Source organism: Carassius auratus, chromosome 19 (genome assembly GCF_003368295.1).
Source record: "Carassius auratus strain Wakin chromosome 19, ASM336829v1, whole genome shotgun sequence".
Lineage (NCBI taxonomy): Eukaryota > Metazoa > Chordata > Actinopteri > Cypriniformes > Cyprinidae > Carassius > Carassius auratus.
In genome coordinates, this window is record NC_039261.1 from 12,786,268 (window position 1) to 12,796,888 (window position 10,621).

Consider the following 10,621-nt stretch of genomic DNA (forward strand, 5'->3'; position numbering starts at 1 on the left):
ACTAATTTATTTCTCATTAACAGTCAAAAAGCACAACATGATAAAGCTCTGATATTTTAAGCATGAAAAACAGCTCACATTCCCTTGAGTCTATTCTAAACAGGGCTCTCTTTTTCTGTCTAGCGAAACAGGTGCTCGTTTAATTACACCCGTCCAAATTAAGAGCGGTCACAACCAATGAAACAGGGAGAAAGTTTTCAATAGCGACTTACTTAACTGTCTGTGTGGGATAGCCATATGCAGCCAATTAGGAGATTTTATTTTGTCACACAATTGATGTTTCAAATACAATGTGGGAGTCGCTGTCAGGCTATACTGTTATACACTATAGGCCGAATGACACGGTGAGACACAAATTTATTTTGTGCGTCATAGCCATATGTTTTCAGCTCTTTGTGCATTACCCTTCTGGTTACATTAAACAAACATCTCTTTCCTAGTAAGATCTATTGCTATTCTACAAAGGGCACCACCACCACTCCCATGTCTTTCTCTTTATGGCGATGACTCATCAGCACATTAACAAATATGAACTGCAAATATGAAGTACAAACCCACTTATTCCTTAGACAGAATTTTTTTTTTATGTCAAGGGGAATAAATATGTAATTGTGGTGGTTGACATATTTGTAGGAAGATGATATCTTAAACATCTTAAACATTTTACTAAGAAAATAGGCATATAGTGCAGCAGAATTAATGAACACAACATAAACCCCTGAGCCCTGAATGTCGAAATAAGTTAATCATTGCCGGGCCATGTGTTTTGATGAAGAATGAAAAATATGAATGCAACTTCCTTGGATTTCACAATGACAAACATTTGGAGTAAACTGTTAACATTTGAAAATAATACAAAGGCAGCAGTTTTACATAAGCGTTATTTATAATGCATTGCGTGCAGATTTGACTGCTAGGGGGGAAGGAAAAGAGATTAAACCAGCGCTTTACTATTCATCTGGAAGGTGAATGGCATGTGGCGATTGCTCAATCGTCGAGACTGCAATGAATGTGTCACTAGAGAGAGTCTGAACCGGGCGGAGTTCCAGCTTTGGGAAGTCCGATTCATTTTAGCGAATCGCTTCGTTCGGGCGAAGTGCTTCAATAAAAGCGATTCAATGATTCTTTTGAGTCATCACTCAAGGGTTCTGCTAAAATACCTACAATCGCGATATTGAGTGCGTCACTCACGTACGAAGTAAACCACGTTTTAGTTAAGCCAATTATAGCTGTGTTTGGTTTGGGATGTATCGACCGTGTTGGTTTTGGATTCAAACACCAAACTGCCAATGTTCTTCCATTCAGTGGAATGGTTAAAGGAATCTTCCGAATCGATTCAATCGAATCATTGAAAAGAACCGATTCGTCCGAATCGGATATCAGCTGAAAGTAGAGCTCAGAAAACAGCATCAGTAGTTCAGTGAGTCAGACAGCCCTTCTCTTTGGCTCAGATCTACACCGGGAATATTTCACACCACATAGCTGCCTCATACAGCAGGCTATATCTTGGGCTTCAATGTTGTTCAAAAAGATCAAACGGACTAGCTAATGCAAAAAAAAAAAAAAAAAGTGAAATCAATGGATAAGCGAAGCTGCAAACCACAGACACTTGCATTTCACATGCATTGACGAGAAAGTAAGTAGGATTTTTTCCCCTTTCTGCAGCGTAGTGCACAGGTGCTCTCCTGGAATATGCTTGCTTGAAATCAGCCCGGTTATATCAGTTTCAACTACTGCAGTTTGTAAGAATGAGCGTTCAGTGGCTTCAGAAACCGGTACCGGGGAGACACGGACACAAGCGCTTTGACATAGACGAGCCCGTGATCAGATGTCCGCGGCTCAGCGAGTCTTCGGCTGATGCGGGTCTCCTGGGTTCCTCACCGGGATCCCCGGTAAACGGAGCGCCTCTGATCCACACCTCAGCCCACCAGTGTCCCGCTCGTATCGGCCAGTTCCTGCTAGTGCCCCTGACTGACCGACCAGGGGTACACAGCGCTTTGGACATGGACACAGGAGAGGAACTGCTCTGCAAGGTAAACCAATGCATATACTATAATGTACATGACCTACATAAATATGATCCACTTCAGTCAACTAACACGTTTAATGCCTCCGAGACCCAGCACAACATAGAACGCAGTGATTTTAAAGTTTCATCAATAATAATAATACTTAACTTAAACAAATGATTATTATATTTTTATTTATATAATTTATATTTCTTGTATAAATAGGATAGGCCTATATTATATAGAAATGTGCTAACAAAACAGAAAAAAACAGTGATCTCAGAGATATAAAAAAAAATCTATATACATTTTTACATTCAAAACTGATAAACATAGACTTTCAGTAGGGAAGGGATATCAGAATTCATGTGCAGATTACATGGATGCCATCTTATTTATATCTATAAATTCAAATCAAATTTGTGGATCTGTATCAAGTATTTGCAAATGCATCTACAACTGCATGAGAAATATGGGGCTGACATGACACACAAAAGGCTGTATTTGATTATTACTTTAAAAGACATTGAATTTTTCATAGTTTGTGCTTCAATCTTAGAGCATCACCTCCATACAGCTCCAGTGAACGGACTTTATCCGGTCGGAGTTGTACAGTGGTTGACTTATAATACTATACTGTACTCTTTTTTCGTTTTTTCCATCTGCAGGTGTTTGATATGGGTAATTACCAGGAGAAAATAAGAGCCTACAGCATGCTGTCAAATCATAAGAACATTGCACAGATCAAAGACATAGTTCTTGGGGAGAGCAAAGCATATGTGTTTCAAGAGAAGGATTTTGGTGACATGCACACCTATGTAAAGAGCAGCAAGAGGCTTCCTGAAGACCTGGCCTCCAAGTTTTTCTACCAAGTGGTGTCTGCAGTGAATCACTGCCACCAGGTTGGCATCGTTTTGGGAGACCTCAAGCTCCGCAAGTTTGTGTTCTCAGACGAGAAAAGGTGAGAGTTATAGTTGTCTGTGTGAGAGTGTGAGAAAGCAAGAGTTTTTTGGGGCATGCCAGGTGCGGTACTGTACCTCGTGCATCAATGCTGTGACATTCACTGGGTGAATAGTGTCAGTTCTAGTTTCATTCACTTTTCGCTTCCTCACAGCGATGTGTCACATAGCAGGTGACTAGTGCTGCTTCCCTAAAGATTCAATGGAACAAACCTATTAACACTAATTTACTCATGTTTCTCTGGAAGAGGAACCACTGGTAATCCGACCTCTGAACTCGTGTCCAGAGATATTTCTGTAGAAAACGAGAGTCCTCTGAATTACGCAAGTGAATTATGTGTTAAAAATAAAACTGACTGAATTTAAATATTTTTATCCCCAATGAAGAGAACATGCTGGAGCCTGCTGATCCATCTGTCTAAATATATACTGTATATAAATAAAACTGGTACCAGTATGTAAATGATTTCTGATATATAAAATAAAACTTATATATATATATATATATATATATATATATATATATTTCAACATAAATGCTTTAATTAGAGCATGCTGTGTTTCGGCTGCTAGACAGTAACACTCACTTGGAAAAGTTATGATTTTAAAATAATTGTGTGTCAAATTAATCCAGTTTATCCACATGGCTTGGGATCCCTGCATTCTGTCACATTACATTGTGTCTAAATGTTTATGAATGCAAAAAAAAAAAAAAACAATGCAAATTAACCTTTAAAATGCATCTGTTTAGTGTCAACTAAACTCTAAACTCACCTAATTATACCAGGCTTCCTTAAAACCAATTAGTCAACTAGTCTGTCAAGCAACACACCAATTAGCCGATTTAGCAAATATGTTGTTTTTCACATCCCTCGATACATACAGTAGGTTTGCCATTTCTGGGCCAACATTTTAACCTTTGGGCATCGGTTTTCATTTGAGTTAATGTAAGCAGACAAGAATGTGTAAGAGGACGTAGTCACCCTTCTCTCATAGCAGCCAACGGGTGCAGCGAGATGAGTCATAGCAATGCACACAGAGGGGAAACTCACCATTCAGGATCATACCCACACACTCGACACTCCACTCCTGAAAACAGCACCGCTCGTAGGTGAGGCGCGCCGGCTCTGGCCATTACAACACTTACAGACTGGCAGACGGCAGACGCGTCCGTCTAGCACAGACGTGACCAGGGCACGCTGACATTTGGTCAGACGAAAAGCGCAAAGAAGCATTTGTGCTTTCTTTCACTTTGTTCATCACCAAGCAGCGCAGTGACATATTATGCAAACCTGCTGTTCGTAAACACTGTATCTTTCCGAATGCAATTTCCATAGCTAGAATAGCTTTTGCAAAATGCGGTTATGATGAGTGATGGATAAGCAACAAAAAGGCCGAAACTGTGATAACGCTGAGATACAGTGTGTGATCGCATACTCAAAGACACTCATTGACCTGGAATGTGTCTGTAGTTAGATTGTGAAACACACACACATGCACACAAACAGGCTGGTTGGGCAGGGGCCGTTCATGCGTCACTGATGTAACAGCGCTGTTCATGGGTAATAAGGCTCTGCCAGATGCCTTGAGCGTACGGCACAGGTGCAAGAAGAACACAGTGGACCTGCAGCACAGCGCAGTGCACTCATTTGTCCTCAGTCTCTCTTTCTGTCACACACACACACACTCACAGGACTATGACTCATTCTCTCCACCTCTCTGGCAGAATGCTGTTGTGTCATCTGCAAACCCCCAAACTGAGACTGATAGCTAGTGATGAAACACAATAGCATGCAGGGCAGCTCATGTTTTACTAAAAGGTATACCACAGACTCACTGGTCATCAAGTCTACCGTTAAAAGTCCACAGGGATATTCCTAGAGTAGTAGGGATTTGTTTCCTATTGGAAATTGAGCTAAACTTAGCCCAGACTTTACAAGAATACATTACAGAGTGCTTCGGAATGAGAGGAAGTGTGTTTTTATTTTGTATGCGTGCGTTGTGGAAACTCTGGGGCGTGCTTTTGTTTAAATGAAGGCCGTAATTAGAGCGTCTGTCTTTGTACGTTCTCAGCAATCTGTGAGCTCAACGAAAGTGATAGCGAGGTGTTTCAGCAAAGTGCACAATTGAAGAAGGCTTCAATACATCACTTTGTTTAGCAGGGGAAGAGGAATATACTAAATCCATCATCGGCAGGTCCAGATGAAATCTGTGCCCACAGAGTTCTGCAGAAAGCTGGATCACCTGTCATTTACATCACCCCCTCACCCCACGTGTTTCATACTGGCTAATTTGATTGTGGTTTCAGATTTGTTAAAAGTGTATCACAAGATTAACATATTTTACAAAGTTTGAAACTTGAACGTGCTCTCCAATGGCAGTTAATAAAGAGATTACCAGCTATGGAAATGCATAACGAGGGACTGTTAAATTTATTGATTCCAAGGATCAAATATCATCTTTTTGCAAAGATCCCCCCCCCCCCATCTTAATATTTTCATCTATAAAAATAAAAATTGAATAATTCTCTTTGCACTAAAGCAAACAAAATATTATTTGTTATTTAATATTAATATTTAAATTATTTAATTTAATGTACTTTTCAGTCATTTATGATTTTTTTATGTCAAATTTAATGAATGTAAAATAATTATTGCAACAGTATCTCTATATTAATTTTTATATTCACACATTAAATAGGACAGTGTTAAAATGTTCAACTTTTGGATCAGTATGATTCTTTTAAAAAAATAACACTTTTATTCAGCAATGATGCATTAAATTGATCTAAAGTGACAAGAAAGATATTTCAATTTCAAATAAATATTGTTCTTTTGAACTTTCAAAGAAAAAAGCTTTCCACAAAAACAAAAAGTAGAACAACTATTTGATGATGTTTCTAAAAATTTTCCTGAGCAGCAAACCAGAACGATTTCTGAAGGATCGTGTGACACTGAAGACACTGAAAATTTAGTTTTGCCATCACAGAAATAAATTATATTTCAAAATACATATTCAAATAGGAAAAGAGTTACTTAAAATTGTACTACATTTTACATTTTTTATAAAAAATGTAAAAAAAAATTTGCAAAGCATTAAGAAATCTTACTTTTTTACTGACCCCACCAACTTTACCGTGTAAAGCTGCAACTTCAATTTGGAAAATTCTACATGTTCTAAATTAAAATGAAGTGTGGAAAATGTAAAACATGACCTGATCATTAGTGAAATGTAACTGATTCTAAATGGAGTGTATACAGTTAGTCAGTCATGCCACAACACTATAACTCTTCCATGGCTGTCCTAAACATCATGTGTTTGTTTTAGGACCCAACTGAAATTAGATGGTCTGGAGGACTGCCATATTCTGTGCGGAGAGGACGACTCGATGTTCGACACACACGGCTGCCCTGCGTACGTGAGTCCGGAGATTTTGAACGGCGGAGGGTGTTACTCAGGCAAGCAGGCGGACGCATGGAGCCTCGGCGTCATGCTCTACACATTGCTGGTGGGCCGCTATCCTTTCCACGACCCGGACCCTGCAACCCTGTTCTCTAAGATTCGACGGGGCACATATTGCCTCCCTGATGGGCTGTCTTTAAGGGCACGCTGCCTACTTCGCAGTCTGCTCAGAAAGGACCCGGGCGAAAGACTGACCACAGCGGAGGTCCTCATTCACCCGTGGTTCAATGGCAACACGCAGGACACAGGAAACGCAGAACAGCATGTCAACCTCAGAGAACAGACTGTGCCCCAGATAGAAATGGAGCAGGACGAGGATCTTTTCTCCTGAGGAAACCAATATAGCTTGAATATGGACCAAAACTGTTGGTTTTCTTGGTGTTTTGTTTTTATTATTTGGTCTCTCATATGGATTTTGTAATAGATTCAGAAGTATACTCACTCAAGGTACTGTATCATCTGTGTCAGGTTTAAGGACAGTGTGCACAACTGCCAGTGTATTTTGAAGTCGTCTGCTATAGTGAACCATTTTTGAGCTGTATGAAGTGAATGAGGCTGGGCATTATGGGTCATGTGATAATGAGAGAATGTGAGAATGTGGACTTGGTGACTAACCTCGGCCTGTGGGCCAGACCGGTGGCTTCAAGATTACTGTCAAAACCAAATATGTAGGTTGACTCACCAATTGAATACTGCGCTAGCAAAAGTAGGTGTCTATTTTAATAAGAGAGGAATGAAACCTAGAGGCATCTGACACATATAAATAAGGAGGACTAGAAGTGCAGCTTAAAAAATATAATGAAGAAACAATTATCAATGTAATTAATTCATGTGTAGAAATGAGATTAAATGGACCAATAGATGATACATTGATCAATAGTTTTTAAATGCTAATGTTCTTCTTTGAAAGCATTTAAAACAACAACTAATTGCTTTTCTTTGTTCTTTTTTTCTTTACACATTGGAAGCCAAAGGTGTGTATCCTAAAAGACTAGCGAAAGCTCATTGGTTGCTGCCATTTATGAACTATCCAATGATATTTTCAAAGTTGACTGACAGAAGGATAAAGGAAACAATTGGCAAATGATTTAAGAAAAGCAATTTTCCAATGCTTTATCATATAAAATTTGAATTGTTTTATTATTTATATTAATAATTAAAATAAATATTTAGTTGTTACATTTAAAATTGTAAACATTTTTTAAATAAAACACTAGTAATTATGTCTTTATTTTTTAATTTTTAATAAATTTAATAAATTGATAATTTAATTCTTCACTTAGTTTTTAGGTGGCACTTCGTCTTACATGCTATAAGCTGTTTTAAATCACAGATACTGTGTGCTATTCTGACCTCTGCCTCTCAGAATTGCCAAACTGTACAGAAGAGCCGTGCAAAGGTTAAATGTCACATATTGACCTTTAAGACTCCGTGGCAACCAAAGGGGTCACCATAACATACAGATGTTCAGGATGAGCTTCTTACAGACTGATAGAAAGTGTTCATTTTTTTCTGCTGTATCCTGATCTCTCTAGTCCTTCTAGTCACAGCTTCCTTACTTGAATCCAAGCAACCTTATGAAAGCATGAGACTTCAGAATGGCAGGCCAGTTCATACTGCGGGTAAGATGACTCAACAGCTGGGCGTTGGTGTAACGAAGAGAAAAAGGGCTATGAACCCAGATTAGTGTGCGTAGCTTTACTCTCACTTTAAAGAAAGGAGGACAGTACTACAATAGCACTACTATAAGGGTAGAGTGTCCTATAAAAGTCTGTTTTCTGCTTGCCCTCGTGTTGGGGGTTGTATGTTACCTCTGAATCCAAGCAAAATGGCGATACGTGACGTTTATGGTTTCTGAAAGGCTCTTTATAAGCGAAGGCTGGAGGGTATGCAAAATGCCTGTCTCATGCATGCAACACATGGGGAAAGCTGACACCAGTACACAGAGTTCATATTGCACTGTGAATTATGTATTTGTGACACAAACCTCAAGGCTCGACTGAGAGGGTTCAACGGTTAAAATTCATTGTACAAATGAGCGTTTGTAAATATGTGCATCTTAAGTATGTGTACAAAACTGAATAAAGATGACTCTGTCTTATTTACATCTTTGGTGCATTCTGTGAAATACATCTCTCTAGTGTAGCACAGTGCATTGCATGTAATTCCTTGTGATTTATTTGTACATTTCCAGCCCATCAGAAATCACTAATAATTTTCTTAAAGTTGCAGAATGTCAGTATAGAACTCTGGTTTATTGAATAATTGCCCTTAAAAGTAGGATTAATTTCTTATGCATCTCATCCAATACCTTCATTGCTAATTCCACAACATAATTTTATACCTAGCAATGGAGGCTTGAGCCTAATGCAGTTAATAAAGAAGTTATTAAAGAGAAAGGAAGACAGAGTGATTAGATTAGGTGTGTGTGATTTACCTGCGTCTGTGCATCTCTCTACAGTTTTCTCGTTACATCTCGTGAAACTAAGTTCATCTCCTTCAAAAACAGCAGTCTTATTACCTCACTAGTGAGAAATGTCATGTAGCTGTTAAGTTGCTAAGCTTTTTTACTTGTTTTACATGCTATACTTTATTGCAATTAAGATTATGAAAACATCATATTTAGTTTGCACTTAAGTATATATTAAAGCATATTAATTCTGTAATAAGTCGTTTTTTAAAAGTATGTTAAAGTGTACTTCTTTTTCACAAGGGAACTTAACCACTGACAGCAGTAAAATGTCCTCTTGTGCTAAATTCAGGGCAGACTGAAAGAGAAAGCTTAATGTGCATTTTGACCTGAGAGTCAGGTAGCTCCGCCCTCTGTTATGACCTCACAGAGGCTTGCGTAAGTGACTGATTGGGTATCAACAGAGTAGCTGGAGCGTCTCTTTTATTGGCCGGCTGCCATGGAGCGTTGCACGCCATGGACGCAATTGCCAAACATGTCGGAGCCGGCCTTGGGTGACGCTCTGATAAAAAGCACCAATGTGCTTGCACTACCCATATTATCTTGACACTAGTCTCTCTGAGTGACATTATGAGTCACTACCAAGTGTATGAGGTTGTCTCCAATCAAAAGATGATGTGATGGGATAAGGTCATATTTAAGGGCCTGTTAGCAGCTTAGTTGTGATATGCAGTCAAGCTGTAGACGTGATGATAGATAAAGGGGTGTAAAGTGACTCTGTAAGCAACTTGCGTCACAACATGTCAACTGCACTGACTATTAATCTGCTTCAAGTGAAGGTAACGCCATCAGCCATGAACCTAAGCCTCTAAAGACTAGATTTCAAGATTAACAAGAGCAAGAGCACTCCAGGAGCCATTATGATGCACAGCTTATTACTGCAGAGCATTTCATCTTTTGACAGAAGCATTTAAACACAGATACTAAATCACACTTTCTGTTATTACTGTCAGTTACATTGCAGTGTCTACATTCCCACATATAAATAAGAAGCAGAGGTTCACATGATCAAAAAAGAATCCAAACAAACTGTTTCCAATTCCATCATTTCAAAGATTTTCCATCTAAAACAACTTTACAACACTAATTTCAAAAGTACACTAATTTGAGGTCAAGGGAAAGGGCTGACAGGGTTCGAAAGATTATCAGAAGAACGTTATTTGTCAGATGTCCACAGTTTTAATCAGAGGCCAAGTACACATCTGTTATCAGTGTCTGTATTGCTCATTACTATTGTTGAGTTCAAGCCATTTTTAAGCATATTTGTGTTCAGTTCGTGCCATTTTTAAGCATATTTGTATACTATTATATACTTATTAATTTTGTTAATTAGCTTTTATGTTTATATTTTCAGTATTCATTTAATTTTAGTTCACATTTTAGTAATTGTAATGCTTTTGTCATTTGTATTAGTTTTACTTTTTTTTTTAAAAAGCACTTCTGTGTAGATTAAATGAATTTTTATTTAAGTTTTTAGTTTTGGAAATTTACTTAAACTCATTTTATTTCAGTTAGTTGCAAGGGTATCATTTACATTTTTTAATTGAATTATTTGATTTATTTATTTCATCTAGGGCTAGGCTATATTTGACCTTATTCAGTTAACCAAAACGATTTTAATAGTTTTAGTTTAGTTAACAACAACAACACTGTCGTGTCGACCATGGTTTATGCACATTTCCACATATCCGTCATAACAAACTAAAAGTAAAAGTAAATAT

The 10,621-nt window shown here is 38.2% G+C and overlaps 1 protein-coding gene across 1 annotated transcript; it reads left to right on the forward strand.

The window, feature by feature from the left end:
* The first annotated feature begins 1,396 nt into the window (after positions 1-1,396).
* Positions 1,397-8,535, forward strand: LOC113119445 (tribbles homolog 1-like). Its single transcript, XM_026288956.1, has 3 exons — positions 1,397-2,033; positions 2,678-2,970; positions 6,296-8,535. Exons 1-3 carry the CDS (start codon positions 1,749-1,751, stop codon positions 6,759-6,761), a joined length of 1,044 nt encoding a protein of 347 aa, XP_026144741.1. The 5' UTR covers positions 1,397-1,748; the 3' UTR covers positions 6,762-8,535.
* The last annotated feature ends 2,086 nt before the right edge of the window (positions 8,536-10,621 follow it).

Excerpts from the sequence above, each read along its gene's own strand:
- LOC113119445 (XM_026288956.1), top strand. The coding sequence starts at position 1,749 with ATGAGCGTTCAGTGGCTTCAGAAACCGGTACCGGGGAGACACGGACAC. Across the intron at positions 2,034-2,677 it reads GAGAGGAACTGCTCTGCAAG|GTGTTTGATATGGGTAATTA; the intron begins GTAAACCAATGC and ends TTCCATCTGCAG. Across the intron at positions 2,971-6,295 it reads GTGTTCTCAGACGAGAAAAG|GACCCAACTGAAATTAGATG; the intron begins GTGAGAGTTATA and ends TGTTTGTTTTAG.